Source organism: Parasteatoda tepidariorum, chromosome 8 (assembly GCF_043381705.1).
Source record: "Parasteatoda tepidariorum isolate YZ-2023 chromosome 8, CAS_Ptep_4.0, whole genome shotgun sequence".
Classification (NCBI taxonomy): domain Eukaryota; kingdom Metazoa; phylum Arthropoda; class Arachnida; order Araneae; family Theridiidae; genus Parasteatoda; species Parasteatoda tepidariorum.
In genome coordinates, this window is record NC_092211.1 from 89,258,087 (window position 1) to 89,279,413 (window position 21,327).

Sequence of the window (21,327 nt, forward strand, 5' to 3'; positions counted from 1 at the left end):
TTCTCATTTTTGAACTAAGGGCTATTTCGGTATCTTGATCTGTTATGCAAACTACAATCACCAAATGGATTACAAACTTTTTAATTTAAAAAATACATAAATAGTGGTTTGCTTAAGAGTGGCTACAAGTTATACCCTTAAAGTTTGTCCCTTCCTATGATTTTTTAAAAATTAGTTTCTGCCCAGAATTAAGTAAGACTTGGCTATTATTTTGGTTTAGAGCATGAAATTGACACCCTCCCCAGAACTACTTTAACATAATCTGCTCATACACGTCATTTTTAGTGGAATTTAATAAGTCCAGGCCATCATAACAAACATTTCTAAATGTTAATTGGCGAACCATCCACGCAGACATAACTTTACAACGATTTTTATAAAAAAAAACAAACATTTAAAAACAAAAATTACAACACTTCTTTTTTTGGTTTGTTTCAACTGAAAGCAATCATGTTGTTAGGCGATAGTTGAGATTGTGTATTACAGGAATGGCCGATAAATCACTGTAATGAAATAAAAAAAAATGGAATAATTGCACTCATAATTAATTATATAAATTTGAAATTGTAGTTACTGTGAATAAATGAAAACTATCAGAAAATACGATTTTCAAGAGACATTTAATGAATAGACAATCACAGTGAAGCATAATTACATTTCATATGACTTTTCTTTAAAAAAAAAAAATACAGGAACAGATGAATTAATAACGACGACGATCACCACCACCACCACCAAATCGGCCGCCTCTTCCACCCCGACCTCCTCTGCCTCCACGCATTGGGGGTCGACATTCACGATTGAGTTGTTGAACTCGGTCTCGTGCTTCAGTTGGAAGTCCGATGTATCGGATCTTAGCTCCTTTCACGTAGACACTATTCATTTCAACTTCATGTCCACTAGCGAATACCGCTTTGACGTTGGTGAGAGTTAAACTCATATTATCTTCGGAATCAAGAAGAGTCCCAGTGAATACCTCACCTGTGGCTGTATCAACCACCACTTTTTTATTTTCATACTCCCTTAAAAGTTTCAGAGGGACGCCAATTTCATCAGATCTCGACATAATAATTAATTAAAATACAACGATACCGTTAAATATAATAAAATTATTCAACAATTAAAATAAGGCGAAATACCGGGAATCAGAAATAGTTTTATAGAACTTTTTTCTGTGTCTAATAAAAGCAGTTTACAGTTAAGTAACCTCATTCAGAATATTTTAACTTTGGAAAACAATAATATATTCTGGTGGCCAAGATTTGAACCAATAGTTCAGGTTAAAGCGATCATATATACACATTCAATTATATTTGACGAATTTTTAGTTGATCAAGGTTCATAAGTGGCTAGTTGATGTTGAAGCGAAAAAGTATTTGTTGTTGATTTTACTTCCTCTTCTTTTCCCCAGCGTTTAACTTAACTCTTTGTTTTAAATAATCTTTCTAAATATGTCGGACAATCAAGATTATACCAATAATGAGAAAATAGCAGATTCTTCAATTCGTGATCATTTGGTTAGTTATTTTTAATTTATAAATTTTGTTCTAAAATCCAAAGGGATTGTAACTAAATTTCTTAATATACAAACTGCTTTCGTCTTAAAGTTATTTTAATTAGTGTTAAAGTTATTCTTTTGGGCTGATAATTTATTTTAATCTATACTTACGATCTATTAAAATGAACCTTTTTTCTTCATTTTTGAAAAATTTTTGTGCATTAACAAACGTCAGCATAAGTCGAAATGTTTTGAACTTCCGACCGATTAAAAACGTAAAGAAACAAAATGTGTGGATGGTGTTTTCTACACTAGGAAACGCTGCAAGCTCGGGACTGCCTAAATTTCCGGGTTACTGTTTCAGTTGTATGTTAAAGGCATTTGGCATCATTGTGTTTTGAGATTCTTTCAAACAATGTATTTGATTATTTATTACTTATGTTTACAATGCTAACACTACTTGTGTTTACAATACTAAACGTGTTAGCACCAATGTAAGATGGTGCACAGCTTGTAACACGAACAAACAGTAATAAACAAAAGGAAAGAAGCCAAATCAAGACTGCCAAAAAAGCGAGATATTCAAAATCTAGCAACCATGTCACCTTTTTTAATAATAAATAACAAAATAACTGAAACAAATTTTCACTCCAAACTCCCCAGAATTACATCATAACATTAATATCTTATGAAATACGGCAGATTTGAGCTCAGAAATTATCCAATTTATTTCTTTTATTGAAAACAAAGTTATCCGTTTGAAAACATCGCCTATCAGAATAACATGTAGTAAGCAGCTGCAAACTTTTTAACCGGAACTAGAGTAGGTGCCGAGTTCGAGATTGTTACTGTTTACATTCCTATTGAAAACACCATCCATTGACGAATTCTGCTATGGGCGAGTTTACTCGGGATAATAAATAGTTGCAATATATACATACCAAAGTTAACACAGGATTATCAGGTTAAAAGAGTGATCTGGGTTAATTCCTGATTTCCACATGTCTGGGGTAAATAATTATCCATTTTCATGAAATTTGAAATAAGAATAAGAATTCTTGAACATTTACACCAATGTTATTTGCTGTTTTGTTTATAAAGTGAAGTATTTTTTAAAACTGCCTACTATACTTTCCTTTTCAAAAGATTGGTTCCTAAATATGATCTTCCACCCTCTCTTAATTATTCATACTATCACGGTTGATATAACGACCCTTATGATCCGGTCGAAAACGGAAGTTATAAAGATCCTGAGAGCACACAAAATACCTTAAATATTAACTCAGTTGAAAAAAGATCAATTTTTCCAAGGACTGCTATTTTTTTGGTAAGAATTTGTAACTAAATAGAAAAGTCGGTGCACAATATTAGTAGGAATGTTATTGATATTCTAACAATATTAATATAATATTGAAATAATACTTCATGGCTGAAAAAAACCTTAAAAATAATATGCTGGCTAGGGGCTGCGACTTTTGATAGATATCATGCATTGAGGTAACTGTCAAGAAAACATGTTTTAATTTGGAAATAAACCACAGAAGTAGACTGACATTTCATAAAAAGAGTGAATATAATTTTCAAACAAGAGAAATAGGGTTGATAAATTTGTTGTATTATTTGAAAATGAAACTACAGAAATTATGAATGACCACCTAGAGCTTAAGATAAGAATTTAGGGAGTCATATTCTTCATTCAAGAAAGATTAAAGATGTTTTACATTTATTGTGTAGTACTAATATGAATGGAAATAATGGTTTAAAAAATTTATTTAAAACTTTTTCTCAATCAAATGAATAAATTTTGGTCACTTTATTAGAATGAACAGACATTAAAATAATATTGTGCCTATGATATAGCGAGCGAGACTCTGCGTCGGTCATTATAATGGAAAGGTCACTGTAATGGGAGAGGGTTGTACCAAATAGCATANTTTTTTTATAAGTATTCCGCTTTTTCAGAAAATTCACCGATTTTCAAAGAGAAACAGAAAATTTAAACTATATAGCTACCAATCCTTTCTCATTTTTACTTATTTTAGCTATTTTCTCCCCTTTTACACGCAGCAGATAAGATTTTCCGAATTTTTTACCCGCCCTCCAGATATATCCGATTTTCGTAGTTCAAACGACGCTGTGTCTGACAAACCTTTTAGAGGTCCCAAGCCTGGAATCTGCTAACATCTCGACTCTTATTCATACGATTTTAATATCAAACATAGCTTTTCATATTTGCGTGTTGCGATTCTTATTCACACGATTTGNCAAGTAATAATTGTCTCTTATGTGAACTGAGGGAAAATATAATTTCCAGCTTTATTTTTTCAGTTGGTAATTTTTATTTTCACTAAATGTTAAGTATCATTGTAATCATTTATATAATAATAGATTAGTACACAATTGTATGTCAACAGATTATTTATTACTTTAAACTGCCTGGAATTTATTATTAAAGGGTTGTACTTGCGTAAAATTTACTATTGTGGAAATTCAGCTTTTTTGCCTTTTCGCTAATCTCATCCCTGCTTTATTAGAATGAATAGACATTAAAATAATATTGTGGCTATGGAATAGCGAGTGAGACTCTGCGTCGGTCATTATAATGGAAAGGTCACTGTAATGGGAGAGGGTTGTACCAAATAGCATAGAATGTATTTTGAAACTGTTGACAATGTGTCCTAAAAGAGCTCCTAAAATACAAACTATGTGTTTTACGAGCTTTGCTAATTAACAACCTATTATTTCAAATATTTTGTGCAGGTATCCTATAGCAGTGAAATTTCCAATTTTGTTTCACTATGTTATCATTTTAATATTTTACCTAAAAAAAAATCTAAATAATAATAGCCATTTTTACAGATTTAACATATTTAGAATATTTCGAAATTTTAGACACAGCAAGCAAATATTACTCTTTGAATTGCATAATGTCCTAATTTTCCTCACTTAGATCATTATCATGTAACAAATCAAAATTATTACAATATTTTACAGTACTAAAACAATGTTACAGTATTACTTTTACAATATTATTACATTACAATACTTTTATCACTGAATCTTTTTTAAATTCTTTTTTATTAAAGTACATGTTTTAATTTTCATGAGCTCTGTATGAAATTAATCATTTTTTGTTTGATTAAAAAAATTTTTCTTAAAATTACCCATAAATGAAACTCTGGATATTTCAAAACAAAGGAAACTAGATTGATTCTCAATTATCTTATCTGCCCACTATGATGTCCTATTAAAACTAATTCCTATTCACAAAATTAAATTTGAAACTTACCATTTTCACATCGAATCTTGTGCCCATGTGGGATCTAGTGTGTAATAGTCAATAAGTGGCAATTATGTACCAGCTTGAAATTTCAGCGTGCATGTTATGTTGTCTCAAAGTGCTCCATTTTTTCCTATCAAGGAAAAAATCTATTCATATTTATTAAACTAAATGGGTTACTTTTGATTGAAAACACTAATAGCTGAAAAAGGTCTTATAAAATAAGTTTATGTTTTTTGACTCTAAATATTGAGCATAAATTAGTGTTTGATACTTGACTTTTGTGATTTTTCCAAACCTTGGTAAATGTGAAATTAGCTTAGACGCCACTACAAATGATACTAAGCCAAATATTTTTTTTCTGTGATTGGTTTGATCCTAACATAATTAAAGTTGCAGACAAATTTTGGATTATGATACTAATGTTAATCCCAAAAAGAATTCTGATCTTCAGAAAAGGGATAGTCTTGTCACTTTGCAGAATTTTATGTAACAAAATTATTTTATATTCAACATGTTCAAAACTGATAAATATCTGTTTGAAAGATAAGATAATGGATGCTGTTAGTATTGACATTAATTAATCACAATGCATTTCAGTTCTTTGAATTTTATAAAATATTAATAATGAAAAACAATTTATTATATAATAATAGTTACTGCTTATTAATCATATTTATGCACTGTTTTTTTTTATGTACCAGTTAATTTCTAATTAATTTTGAAGTAATTTCATGTAAACCTTTTTCAGGTGGAGACAGCTGTTAATTTTTTGCTAAATCCAGATGTTAGACAACGACATGATGATAGTAAAATCAACTTTTTAAAGAAAAAGGGTACTTTAATTTTTTTTAAAAATTATAAAATTAAAGAAAGTTATATAAACTTTGTGACAAATATGAAATATCAACTACATCATTTAAAAGCTTTTATTTGAGGTATATTATAATTTTTATTAACAAAATGTTTATTTCTTGATAAATATATTTGATTAAAAAAAATTGTATTTATTTGCAAATTTTTTTTGTTGTGAAAACCCCCATTATTTTAGGAAGAAAAACTGATGAGTTTAAAACAATTATGGAGGTTCTTGTATAAAGCAAACAAGAGCCTCTAAGGTGTTTATAAAAATTGAATTTTTATTTAAACTTATGAAATTGTATTTGGTTATCAGTAACTGTTTGTAAACTAGTAATATCACAGAACAAAAAGAAATTAAAAATAACTTGTGATATCACAGAACAAAATAATTACTTTAAAATTCATAATATCTAAACTGAACCAAAATTAAAAATAAAATAATACATTATTTTGGAATAATACCTTTTAATATATTCATAGAATATGACATTTTGTGAATTAAAAAGATTTCTCCAAATTCAGGAAATTTCCTCTAGCAACAAAAGATATTGAAAATCTCAAAAAATAAGTATGTGATTTAGTTTTTTCCTTAACTAAAAACAAGCTTTATTGTCCCTTGGTACAATCACTATTTATTGTTATTGAAATCAAAATTGTGGTGAATTTAAATGGACTATTATTATTGTTTCATGACTAAAACATTCAAAAATACTTTCTATAACCCAATGAAATTCATATTCCGAAAATGAAAATTTTTATTTTTATTTTTTAAATGTACTTCTTTAGGATGAAATTTTGTCTTTCTCCTCAAGACTTCAATGCTTCAGATCTTCACATTAGCTGTGTTGCCATCTGTTGGCTAAGGTCATAAATATAAATAATTCTTAAGTCGTCATTAGGTTTCTAAAGAACAAGCGTCCCGATACTCTCCTCTATTTATTTGAAGAATGCCCATTTTATTTTAGAAATGTTTTTATTATATCGGCTATCTTTATTTTTATTTATTTGAGACTAAAGGGCAAAATTAACCGTTATCACAGGCCACATGACATCTAAAATAACAAAAGACGATTGAAAAACTGTCTGCCATTCGCCAATTTTTTTTGAGGAAAATGCACCTCATGTGCATTTTATTATTGTTATTTTTTTATGAAATAGGTATGGAATTATTATGAATATTTTATAATATTCTTAAAATTACTTTATTTCACGCTTGTTTCTTGAAGTCTTTCTTTATTTTAGAAATGAGCCTTGTAATATTTTGAAAAATGCTTCGAAAGAAATATCTTACATTATTAATATCAACAGTTTAAAATTTTCATTATTTCAAAAACTATCCACTTGTTTAAAGAAGTGGCCACTGTTAAAAATGCTACAACTGGCCAATAGCAAAATTTACTAATTCTATCTGAGACTCATTTTATATTTTAGGTCTAACAAATGCAGAGATTTCAGCAGCGTTTGATAGAGTTAAGCTTGATTCAAGATATGCTAATTCAAGTGTTTCCTCTGATCTTACAAACAAACTTTATCACACAGTTCCATCAGCTCCTTATCAAGGCTACTCATTTTTGTCTCGTCTCACTGGACTTAGTTCATCTTTAATTATTTTTGGCGTTGCTATCTATGGATTACATCACCTATACAAAGTAATTTCATTCTTTCAATTAGTTTGTCTTTTTATGAAAAGTATTTTTTTCTTCTTCTGTACTTTGAAATGCTAATTTTGATGAATTAAATAAAAATTATGAGATGCTTTATCTCAGTGGTTAAGGGACTGAACTGTCCCTGTTTCTTCCCCAATGGCAGTCTGAGGTCCACCCAGTTTCATATTAGTGGGTGCAAGCTTATCTGGGAAATAAAGGGGGTCAATGTAAAATGCTGATCACATGACTGGTGGTCATGAAATTGTGCAGTCCCCCCCCCTGATTCACAACAAGCTGTTGCAGGAATACTTTATTTTTTAAAAAATAAATTTTATTTCTAAAATAGGTTAGCCAATTTTTTAAAAATAAAAAAATTCTGTTTATTTTCTTTAATATTAATTATAGTAATTTTAAAGACTAAACATTTGTTTATTTGCCTAATATTTGTCATATTTAACCTCCCTTTCTCATTATCGTGGTAGCTAAATCCTATCCAACAATCTTCCAGCTTATAAAGCAGGTAGTGGTTAATGAAGGCAAAGCACGGGCTTTAAAGTGTCTGTGCAAAGAAGCAATGGTTTAATGGATGATGGAGTAGAAGTTGAACTTCAATGCAAAGGACATGGCAGGGAGCATATGTGACATGGGCTTTTACTGAAGTGGCTAAGCCAAAGAGTTTTCATTCAAAACGTTATGAAAAAAAAAGCAAAACTTCCTTGACTTAAATTAGGCCTGTTAGAGTTTTTTAATCTTCAAATTTGTTTTTATTTAGCATTCAGTTTAGAAATTTTAAGGAGAAAGGAAATTATTTGTTGATAATGTGATATCCAATTTTTAAAACTACTTTTATTTGCAATAAGAAATATTATGTACTTTATATTTAAATTTTTTTTTAAGTATAAGTTTTAATTTTTTTAGACGTCTTTCATGTCTTTAACTTATTTTTGACTACAAAAATGTATTTCTAATGATTTTTCAATTCTTTTTTAAAACTTTGTAAAATTTTCAAAAAAGTTTACGAAATTCTTTGTTTTTCTCTTTTTTTTGTGGAAAAATTTATAATAATAATAGTAGTAAATCTCAATAGTAGCATCAGTTTTGAAATTTTCATTTCTAATGTAAATTTGCTAAGTTACGAGATTTTAAAAATTGGAAGTCACCACTTTTTTACCATGCACTTCAGTGAAGTCAAATTCGTGAACTTATGCGATTATTAGTGGCTATTAAAATTCTGTATATTTTTATATGTCTAGATTGATTAAGTATTTAGAAAATTATTTTAGTTTTATATTTCAAAATCTAATTAAAGTAATATTTTATAAGGTACTATTTACAAACATCTGAAATAATTTTCAAAATTCTTAAAGAATGTTGATTAGGGTTAAAAACAGCAGAAAAGATGCATTTTAGAAATTTGAAAAACGAACAATAGTTTTCCATTTAAATTGAAGTCTATTTATTTATTTAATTTAAATATTTTGTAAGGATTTAAAAAATTCAAAATAATAATTTTTCTAATGGCATAAAAACATTTACTTACAATGTTTTTGGAAAAATATTTTAGAATTTGCAAAATATATGTATAGATGCAGTGTTTTGTTTGGTAATATTCAGTTTTATTTAACAAACTAAGAAGAAAAATTCAGACAAAATTTTTATGTAATTAAAGTTAACTTACATTTAGAAAAATAAAAGGTTTTTTATTTTATTTTATAGTTTAAAAGTTATTTTACTTTATAAGTTTTATTTTATAAAGTTTTTTTTTAAAATTTTATCTCACAAAGGACTTTACTTCTTAAAAGTCGAGGAAAGTGTTATTATCCCTCAATTTTTTTTATATAAGTAATATATTAAAGCTTTAGTATGAAAAGTATTATGATTTGTTTGCGTTAGTATAATAAAAAAAGTTTTAAACTAGAATTTTTTTTCTTTTTTTCTTGTAAAAGTATTATCTCTAAATTTAGGAAGTCTAATAATTATTAACAGCAACAGCTATATCATTTTATTACTATTTAAAAATTGTTTATTGTTTTTGTTTTTCCTCTAACTTTAAATGCTCATCAGATAGTTTTTAAGTGGTATTTTGTCCATTAGGTTTTCAAACATCGTTATTTAAAATTAGAAACTTATCACCACTTAAAATTAAAATAATGAGAAAAGTTTAAAACTAGCTCTCTAGAACAGTGTCTCTCAATATTTTTCAGCTGTGGAACCCTAAATAATCGACCTCCTTTTGGCCGAGCACCAAAACTTTATGAATAGATTTCATTAGCGATTGTGACCATATCAATTAGCAAAACACAGTTAATTATTTTGAAAATATTTAGTGAATGAATGAAATTTTGTTGAATTCACAGAACTTTCTACACCTTTTGTAAAAATTTATTCTAGTGTTAGTTACTTTTATGTTATTATTTTTTATTCATTTAAATTTATTTTCCACACCACTGCATATATATGATTTAAAAGTTCATATGCAACGTCACTTTGTTCCAGCTTTCTTGTTGTGAGACTTTTAAAATGTTGGCAAAATAACCAAACATTCCGAAAGCATTGATTTTTAAATGTCTACCACTCTATAAAATATTTTGCAGAAAAAGTAGCAGTTGATAGGTCTGTATATAGTTCTTAAGTGATTTTAGTGTATGTATAAACTGAAAATTGAATTAGCTGAAATATGGTTTCCATTAAAATAAATATGAAAAAAGGCATAGTTGAGAATGGTTGTAAGAAAACCATGCTTCTTCATTGTTGAATTTCATTATTTTTATTCAATCTGAAATTCTAATGGTATTTTTCAGAAATGCATTTATCCTTTTCATAACTCATACATTAGAAAAGAACATGGTTTTGAAATTGCTTTCTGTGCAAGCTTTGCAATAAAATAATTTCATAAAAACGGAATATTATATAAATAACGGAAATATTAAATAAATAATGGATTCTTAATTAAATATAAATTTAATTACAGGTTTCAAAAATCATAATGGTTAAAAAAAATTCCTGATTCTCGTAACCCTTCCTTCCGTGGAGGGGTTAAAGGGCTTTGCGAAACACCATTTTGGAACCGCTGCTCTAAATGATCTCATAGTCCTTATTGAATTAACTGCTGTGGGAAATCTCCAATATTAAATCATAACTTAAATACGGATAAAGTAATCCAAATAAGCAATTATATATTAAAGTCTTACAATGTTATCCTCATCATGGGACTAACTTGAAAACAGCAATAATTATTAAACTCATCATCTAAAACTTGGTCTTTCTACATTTTGTAATTTTTTATCAGACAAAAAATAATAATATAAAAACAGCCAAAGGAAGTGGTAAAAAAAGAACAGATTTAAGGAAACCAAAAAGAATGATGACTTGACTTGGTAAGTCATTCTTTCCATCTATTTTTAAATAATAAGTATATTTAATTAAATGTCATGGAATATATATTTTTTATTCAACTATAATAATTAATTTATTAATAAAATATGATGTTTTTAAAATTGAAAGCTGGTTTAGTTGAGATATTATTTTTATTTTATTATTATTTAGGACAACGAATTTGTATGACTCTTTAGTATAGTGATCATAGATGGCCCAATATCTCATAATGTTAATGAACTGGTTCTGAATATCACCTTTATTACTGCTGGCGAATAATGTATGTTTTTCTCATTCTAGAAATTCATAAGACCTTGGTTGCTTAATGAAGATGAGGAATCATTGAATCCTATAAAAGAATTAACAAAAAATTTGGCATTGTTGACAGAAACTGTAGAGAAATTGCATGCCACAGTTATGAAACAAAACGAAGAAATTAACAAATTACTACAAATAGAGGTGATATATCTTTATTGCTGATGTCTGAAAGATAGAAAATGAACAATTTATTTTTAAGGATTAAAATAACAGTACATAATTTTACAGTATATTAATAAAATGTGTATTTAATTTTGATTAAGGATCAGCTCGTTAATAATTTTTTTCGGAATAACTTTTTAGTTCTAATTCTATTATTGTCAATGATAAAGAAAATTAAAATATTTAATTTACATTTAAATTCCATTACCATTTTGTTACATACATTTGTTTTTATTTTATTTTCAGAATTTTTAAAAGGGATTCAATTTTTGTTAAATCTAATTTCAATTCTAATTGTGTTAATTATCTGTATAAATATTGTGAATATTTCATGTTTATTTAAATTATAGAAAGTTTTTGAATGTTTAGTTTTAAAATATTCTATAAAAACAATCATGCAATTAAAAATAAAGGAAATTGTACAAAATATAGATATTACATGTATTGAATACTTATTAAAAATCTATTTAATTATCTACAAGACATCAAAAATATATTTTAGAAAGATAGTTCATCTGAATATAGTTTAAAACATAATGATACATCTAGCATGAGTAAGCCATTACAAGCACAAATATGATGGTTTTTTGACATATAGCTGTTTCAATGCTTTAAACATGAATCATCTTTAGAGACAAGTTGAACTAAATTTCCAAGTTGAGCTGACTCCGATTATAATGATCTTTTGTAGGTTTGAAACAGCTGTAAGTGCTTTAACGCTTATGGTTATATGTATTATTTCTTTCAGCACAAACTATATTTATTTATGTTCTAAGTAATTAATCCTTTCAACATTAAAACTACAACTGTAAAAAACTCAATTTTAGGAAAGGAAATTTAATAAGTTACACATAATGGTTTTTCTATAATTAAAATAAAAAATTACGTCAAAAAAAGTTTGTTTTTTTAGAGGTTATACTAAATCTGAAATTTTGCTACATTAGGGATATATTACTTGATATTTTTACAAATAAATCATTCTTGATTAGGACTGGGCGATATTAGAAATTATATATCGTGATATATCGTCAGTTTTGCATCGCGATATAGCGATGTATCGCGANGGGTTTCATCATACAGCTGAAACTGTATTGCTTTAGACAGAAAAATTTTGAAGGAATCTTAAAAACTGTCAATAATCATTTTGTACTGTATGCAAAAATCTTTGCACCTTAAATAACTTTTGATCTAATGATGGGATTTTCACATACCAGGATTCAATCTTAATGGTTTAAGGACCTTATTTTAAATATGCTTATTAATTAGTGCACACGATATTTTGAAATACAAAATCAAACGCAAAAAAACTTGCTTTCTTTGAATAAATGTATCTTTTTTTATTTGATTTTTGACATTTAAAATGTGGGGGTAGCCGCAATCTGTGAAACATAGCCACAATAGTTTGTCAGGAAAGCAGTTGTAAGGTGGGACTCTTTAGTGTTAATTTTACTTTTTGTCTCAAGAACTTTTAAAGCAAATTTTAACATTTTTGTAGACAATTTAAAAATTCGTTTATCCAAAACTAGTTATATGTAAAAAAATATTTCTTTAATTTATTTAATAATGGTTAAAAAAAATAAGCATAAATTTTTAAGCAAAATTTTAAAGCATAAGTTTTTTTGCATCACTTTAAAAAATGTCATTTAAAATGCAAAATTCTAAATTTGAGAAAAATCGGTTAAATATTTTCTGCGTTTTTAAATTCTAAAAAAAAGTTATATGATTAAAATTTAATTTCTTGAGAACTATTTGACTGATTTCATTCACATTTTTTATTTATCATGAAAAATTTGCTTCCTTAAAACGATGTGAAAAATGGTGTACTATAGTACTCATATTTTTTTAACCATTATTAAATAAAATATTAATAAGTAATTAATAATTTTTTTGTACGAAATTGTTTCAGATAAACAAGTTTATAATTGGGTGCGAAAATGCTTCGTTTTACTTAAAAGGCTTTTGAGATATGATGATATATACAAAAAGTAAAACTAAGGTTAAGGGGTCCAAACTTTCAAGCTCTCCTGACCAAACTATTGGGACCCTATTTTCCACATACCAGCTGTCCTCCATATTTCAAGAGTCATGAATCTGAATCTGTCAAAAAAAAAAAAATATGTTTATTCAAAAAAATATTTTCTTCTGCCTGATATCCAAACTTAACATAAAATATTGCTTGCACTAATTAAGTAGCATATTTGAAGCCCCCCCCACCATTTAAACCATTAAGATGAAGTCTTAGTATGCAATTAATAGATAAAAATTATTCGGAGTATTCCAGTTTTTTATTATGTGTACTGTTCATTATACATTTTATATTTTTGTGTGTTAGGGCTGTGGATATGCTCCTACACCTGTGATCTTGGAAGATGTGAAGCGGGAAGTTAGCTCACTAAAATCTATTCTCATTAGCAGGTTTGTTTTCTTAATTACAAATTTTTAAAAAATACAATTATAAAAGAAAGGAAAAAAGTTCATTAAAATAATCTCAATGAAGTTTTCTTTCTGGTGGTTTACAGGCAATATAGGGATAAGCCTCATTTTTCTCTTGAGAAAAATGTTTAGATCAAATTGTTCTTTTGTGTTGTTTCTATGTAGGCACTTCACAAGGTTCCACTAAATAACAGCCTAATAAAAATAATCGTTTTCCTTTCATTAATTGGATTTTAAATGAGAGGTAACAAAAATGTTGAGATAGGAATGTTCAAAACTTAAAAAAAAAAAAAAAATTAAATAAGTTAGTGAAATTGTTCAGAATGAATGAGTGAACTATAAAATCAATACTTATTTATTAAAATGATTTAAAACAACAAATTTGACTCTTGTAAAAAAAAAAAATTGTTTCTAATATATTTCACTTTTAATCTTATAATTTACACGAAATTTATGCAGAAAATCTTTCCATCCTCACATTTATATTAATTGCAGTCAGTTTTATTAATTATTTATTTTCACCGTACTTTCTAGTTGCTTAATTTACATCCTAGCTAAGATTTACTTTTTGAAAGTTAAGCTACATTTTGTAAATTATTCTAATTTTCTTTCTTACATCAATTTGTATCGCCTTTTAGAGTAAAATCCCTTTAGTAATTTTGTGAATAATATTTTGCGAATAGGATAATTTTTTTTAGTCAAGGAGTTTATGCTAACTGTACAGAAGAAGGCACTTTGCGGTGTTTCAAAATTTGACTTTAATGGTAGACTCTGCGCAATGTTTAACTATGATCATTGGCATGGCGCTGGGGGGAGGACATAAGGAAATGTACCCCTTTAATAACTTTCCTAAATTTCCAAATTGCTTAAAGTTATTAGTTTTTTAAATCCTAAAACTTTCAACATATTTTATAATTTACAAGTTTAACAGTCTTAAAAAATCAAGAATTTTCGATAATTGATATATAATTGAACGAAAATAATTTATGGTAATCAATTATATGTGAAAGCTGTCTTAAAAAGCCATAAAGATTTTTTTTAAAAAATTTGTTACAATTCGAACTCAATGATACAAAATTTAAGAACAATCAAACAATTTTTCAATGAATTTAAGTACAGTCGGACCTCTATTTAAAGAAGTCGATAAATACCGATAATAATTTCATTATATGGAAAATTCGTTAATTAGAAAATCACCTTTTGAAATACTTAAACAACGCGAAACACGTTATAAATTCATAAACACTAAACAAAATTGAAATAGCAATTGATACACCTTTATCTTGTAAACTAGTATTTACCATTTATTTTATAAATCTTAACCATAAAAGAAATTTGAATGGAAAGCAAGAATAGAGCAAAACATTATTCAGTGTTACACTATCATGCTACATACAATTTTAACTAAAAATAGAGCTAAATTTATGTATAAAATTATAGCTGTATTTATCATAAAAGTAATTTTAAACATACATTACCACATGCGTTTTTAAGTTTAATTGCTACTGATGAAATCCATTAATTTTGTCTGAGTTTTTCGTTTGAAATGCAAACGAAAAGATAAAGGGATTTTACTGCTCTCTTAAAGTTAAGTGGCATCGAAAATCAATTCAAGGTCATTTCCCCTTAAAATGCGTCAATAAGTTTAAAATATTTTGGGTAATGGGGAAAGTGGATCTCAAAGAAAAGATCGTTAAATAGAAAATTCACTTCACTATTTGAAAGTTATTTTCCGAAGAAATTTCCAAAATGTTCTTGGTTCCTTGAAAAAAATCACAAACTAGAGAAATTCGCAAAATGGAAGTTTAAATAGCTTTATTTATTTATTTTTTACATTATAATTGTAGGTTGCGCCTATTTTAGTTTAGTTTATGCGCAATAAATTGTTTTTAGTTGTAATTATTATTTATCAACACTCTACATTAATAACAAAAGTTTTTTAGTATTATTTTAGTTTTCTAGGAGGTTCCTCTCACCAAATTGCCTTTTAATCATCTCTGTTCTTTAATATTCTTAAAAGTCGATATATTTAAAAAAAAATTTGTTTATACTGGTTAAACAGTTTTGTGTACATTTTGTTAATATGTTAATCGCAGCTAAATAAATGATTACTTGGATTTAAAAAATATTCAAGTTCACTAAGAAAATAATACTTTGGAATCCAGATAATGTGTTAAAATAAGAAGTGTAAAGTAATTTTTACTTGTTAACTATACATAACCTTCAGAAGCTGTACAAAAATATGGAAATACTTCTATAAAACAATCTTTCTTTTAGAAGCAAATGTTTTAGAAGATTTTAGAAGTAAAATTTTTTTCACAATTTTAAAGATCAGGCTAGAAGCTTTTAAAAATTGTGTTTTTTTTTTTTACCCGTGCCAAATTTGTGTCGCACAAAATAAGTGTAGGAAGTTAAGAGCTTTTTTTCTTTTTTATTACCACTGTAATTTTAAAATCACATTCCTATAGAATTATTTCAAAATTGCTAGTATTAAAGCTATTAATTTCATCTCCTTATTTTGATCGATCTGAATTGGACAAGAGTAAAATGGACTAAAAAGCCTCAAGCATGATGTTTCTCATCGGGCAAATACGTTTTTTTCTTCATATATGGCATAAAATCTCTTTTAGAAAATGAAAATCTTTATCACAACAAACAGTGAAACGTGAGGCTTTGAATTATATGGAGTTTTTTGTTATGCAGACCATTTTACGAGTTATTAAACTTATCTACTAAACATGATAGCAATATTTATCTGGAACAGGTCATTCATTAAATGCTTTTAAATAGTTTTTTGACATTAATACTTAAAAATGCAAAAATATACTCCGAGTATTTATTATTTCCTGAAAAAAAAATCTGAATTTTCTAGAGCATTTGCCTGAGCAAACCAAAATTGACAAGTTTATCAATTTTGGTTTGCTTAGGCTATGAAAAGTAACCTCTTAACACATAATTAAATGGATAATGTAAAAGATAACAGTTCATGCTTAGTTACAAAAATTTCGTAATTTTCATTGTAGACTCACAAAATTAATTTAAGTTATGAAAAATTGTGGTTTATAGAATTGCATTACATAGATCTTCCACTGTATTATACTTAATTGTTATATGTAAAGAAAATTGAGCTTAACATTTATAGACACTTCATGTGTTATTAGCGAAATGTCCTTCCTTTCCAGGCATCAGTTTCCAGCCATGCCACAAACACAAACAATCAAAGCAACCATTCCATCTTGGCAGTTGCCTTCAAACGAAACACAGTCCACAGATGAGGACATGAATTCCACATGCTTACCTTTTGAAACAAATCTCTCCTCAAGTGATGGATCTATTAATAGTTTGTTGCCTCATTCTGATGTTAAACCAAAAGATCCTGGTGCGAATGAAATGACTGGTTTGGAAGAAGATACCAAAGCAGATAATGTGTAATATTATTTGTGATATGTAAAGTTTACTTTTATTATTTACGAACTAACGTTGATAAATTTTTGATGAAAATGTAGTTTTGTATTACGGTAAGTAATGTTGAAGTAATTTAAAATATTTGTTAAATATTTTTTATGGCCTGTAAACTGAAATAAGAATTAGAGTATTATTTCAGTCAATTTTTTTTGTTCATAATATCAGATTATTGTTGCTATTTCTTTGGGCTCATTATGGATACTTGATTCACAATTAGCAAATTTTTCTTATCGATGAGCGTTTATGTGATCGAATTTATGGACGAACATACATGGATGAAAGACTTTGCGTTTGCATGTAACCAGCAAAATATTTTGCATTCCAACATTTTTGTTCAAAAGAAACCTTTTCAGTTGTTTTTAGTTTCAATCAATTGTAACGAGAACTTTCTGAGCTGTTGTTTATTTTTTTCAAGTTGTTCAACGTTGAATAAAGTCAGGGTTACATTGAAACTTTCATATGTTAACTGAGGGAGATTGGGGACATGTTAACATTAGAGACGCGTTTAGCCCATCTCATCTCTTATGCAACACTTCTATTTTCTCTAAAATGATAAAAATATTAGTGTTGTGATATGCCTGTTAACAGAAACCCTCCAGCACAGCAGCAGATTATTACAGCACCTGCCGATCATTTTTTATCTTAGTTTTATTTTTAAAAGGCAAGCAAATAAAAGTGAAAAAAGCATTGAGAATCCTCTTTTCCTGATCGAAACTAAAAAGCTGAATTGCGGATGCAGCAAAAAACAAAGAGTAAAGATTTTCTGTTACTTGATTACAGACTTAACTGTACTGGAATTTAATCCAATTTTTTAGTATCTTTGTATAAAATTCAACTTAAATTCAAACAACATATATAGCTTTTATACATCATTTTTAAGGATCTTATATTTGCAAATTTTCTTAATGTTTGTTAGATTAAACTTATTGTTTCACAATAATAATCTCTGTTTGTGTTGAGATTGCAGACAAATTTGGACTTATGAAGATAGTGCTACAGACTCCCTCCGTAACTTTTGCTACTGGGGCGATGTGTTAGAGTAAACTATTTTTACTTAATTGAATTAATAAAAGAATAATTTTGTGGCTTTTTATCAAATAGAAAATTCCATAAATTGGAAAATCATTATCAACGGTAGATATTCTGTAACAATCTATTTTAGCAGAAATCTGCATAATAAAACATATTTCTTACTAAAAGTTATTGATAATTCAAAAGATTACATCTTAATACAAAAACACAATAAATTATTTTTAGAACATGACGATTTCATCTCTGAAAGAAAATTTTTCAAATGGGATGTAATTTACCTGTTTTTTTTCCGTTTGTTACCAATGATTGAAAAATGATGATGAATTTTTGAAATGAAAAACATTCTCACCCCCACCCTCAATGATTGGTTTATAAACGTTTGACTATATATCAGAAGTGGAAACCAAGTTTTAAAATGGGTGAAAAATTTCCCTTTTTTAAAGTATTCTATATAAGATTGTCATTTTTGTGTAATTTTTATTTATTCTTAACTTTATTATGAAATTTATGTTGATAATTCAAGTGTGCAATGCTCTTAAAGGCTCTCTTGTTTATTGATAGCATATATTAATAATGATAAATCAAAATTATAACCATAATTAATAAATATTGATAAAATATTAGTAAAGTGGGAATATATGATGTTTAAACACTATAAAATGTAAACAAGTTAATTTGCAAATTATCTGTAGGTTTTGCTCACTTCCAAGGATGATCAGTTCTTCTCTGTAACCAACAGTTTCTAAATATACATGAACTAAAATTTAGAGGCACTATTTTAGTGCCTTTTATTTTATTTATTTTTTATGGGTTCTGATATCAAGGATTTCTCCTTTTTTTCTGGTTTTGTTGATCAAGCACAGTTGTATTGTGAAAATAATATGTCTTTAATTGTTTACACTTAAATAATAGTACACAATAGCTGTCGAACTTGGAGATATAAATTCTCCTAAAAGTTTTTTATTTCCTTTGGATGGGAATTAAACAAATACAACAAAGAAAGCTCTCTGACAGGCCACTATTTTGCGGATACAAGTCTGTAGTGTCTTGCAGTGATGGAGGTATTTTGGATTTATAGATTCTTTAGTCACATCCAGGATGGTCATATATACGTAAATGATGTTCTCTCAGACAGTCATGGCCTTTTAGGAGTCAGAAAAGAGTCATCTGGTATTGCTTATACTTTCACGTAGTCAAGAAAGGGTTCTCAATTTCATTGTGTGTTTTATACAGAGCTATTTGGTTGATCCAGTCTGCTCATTACGATATATGCTTCATTGGTTAGGTGAATGATTACACTATTCTAAAAGTCTGATGAGCTCTGAAGTATTTCCTCCAAAAAAAGGTTTCTTCGTTTGAAATGTAGCATTAAGAGTAAAACAACTTTTTCTAACTTATAGTGAATAAACATCAGTCGTATCAAAGCAATATCTCCATCAAAAGCTATTATCATGTGTCCCTCAACAGATGCATAAAATGAAAACAAATCTAGAAAAACTTACTGTCAATTGTGATTCCATTTTAGCATAGTTAATGTGCAAATTACACCTCCCCTAGCCAACGATGTGTCAGCCCAGGTACTAAAACACTTAATTGCTGACCAGACACTTGAGGGTTCTATTCCCGCCAACAGTCTCGTTCAAAAAAATTAATTTTTTTACTAATTAATTAACTAATTATTTTTTTACTAATTTACAAATTAATAACTAAATTGGTGGGCACTTAGTTATTTTTATGGATGAACACACGAAAGCAGCGTTTCCCAATTGTTTTAATTATGCAACCATAAATAATATCTAGCCTCTTTTAGCGAAACCCAGACATAATAAATATTGACCAAAAATTGACTTTTAGTCTGTAATAGTCTTAAAAATTGGGTTTTATGTCAGACATAGGTCAGGAGCAGCTTTTTATCTACTTCTAAATTTGTTGTATGTATAAATTGAAAAGGAATAAAATAAGCTGAACTATGGTTTTTGTTAAAATTTTAACAAAATGTAAAGAACTATTGCAAACATTGAAAATATTTATCAGTGAGATGTTTCAAGACTGTTGAATTATTTATTTTATTTTGAATTGAACAGTTAGATTGGGAATACAAATGCAACTTTTTAGAAATGCATTATCCTTTAAATCATTTTTCAATACATTAAAAAAAATCTCTCTTTAAAAAAAAAAAAAAATCTTTGCATTTTGATAAAATTAACTGAAATATTAAATGAATGGATTATTGATTAAATATAATTACTCGTATCAATCTCAATTGTACTACTCGTATTCATTTAATTTAAATATAATTACTTGAATATAAATTTCAAAAACAATTAAAAGTCTTAAACCTTGGAACCTGTAGGACACTTTCACAGAACCCTGGGGTTCCACAACCCTTGCCCTAAAGGTATAATATATACACCAGTCTCATGCCTAAGAGCCTATTATTTGCAGAATTTTTTTTTGTAATGATGCAAAATAAAATAAATTTTCTTATAGAAAATATATATTTAGTTTTTTACATTTTAATAGAGATGTAAAACAAAATGATAAATTAAATAGTGATTAAGCTGAAAACTATTTGTTATTAAAGTTATCATTTTGTAAGACTTCAATTTCAGATCAATAGGTACCAATTTGCTTGAAAAGTAAAGGTGGCAATACCAACCACATAGCTTTAGTACCCTTGGTCTTTATGGTTCATTTCTTTAATAAATAATAATCATATTTAAATTTTCAAAGTTAACAAAAGACTTAACTATAAATCACATTATCTTTCATACACATATTATACTATGAGCAAACTTTTAATTTAAAAAAAATGTACTTGATTTTTCTGCTGAAGAATTAATTATTGATTAGAATTAATTATTGAAGTTTAAGAAACTCTGCTCAAAACCAATTAATGTCTACAACACCTAATCATATCCATTATATGTTATTTATTATACAAAATTTTTTTTATTGTATTGATGTACACTATTTTCTTTATTTTAATGAAAGAGATATAAGTATAACTACAAGTTGTATACATTTTGATTTTACTTGTAATTAAATATTACTCATGTAAATAGCAATAAATCTTTACTGTTATATATTTATTTTTTTCATTTAAAATTATGCCACATAAAGAACATACGCTATAAACTTTATTAACTTACATTACAATATTTTAAAAATAACTGTGGAACTCAAATCAAGCTGAATCTCTGTTGGCTAACAGTGCAAGTGCCTTAAAAATAAACTTTTAGGACATAGAAGACAAA

The 21,327-nt window shown here is 27.4% G+C and overlaps 2 protein-coding genes across 2 annotated transcripts; one reads left to right on the forward strand and one right to left on the reverse strand.

Annotated features, from left to right (window-relative positions):
- Positions 1-703: 703 nt before the first annotated feature.
- On the reverse strand, positions 704-1,066 carry LOC107448885 (small nuclear ribonucleoprotein Sm D3). The gene has a single exon (XM_016064236.2). The coding sequence runs from the start codon at positions 1,064-1,066 to the stop codon at positions 704-706; it is 363 nt and encodes a 120-aa protein (XP_015919722.2).
- Positions 1,067-1,315: 249 nt separating this feature from the next.
- Positions 1,316-20,253, forward strand: LOC107448905 (peroxin 14). Its single transcript, XM_016064269.3, has 6 exons — positions 1,316-1,517; positions 5,530-5,614; positions 7,071-7,288; positions 10,961-11,119; positions 13,473-13,555; positions 16,756-20,253. The coding sequence occupies exons 1-6, from the start codon at positions 1,452-1,454 to the stop codon at positions 17,003-17,005; spliced, it is 861 nt and encodes a 286-aa protein (XP_015919755.2). The 5' UTR covers positions 1,316-1,451; the 3' UTR covers positions 17,006-20,253.
- Positions 20,254-21,327: the final 1,074 nt, after the last annotated feature.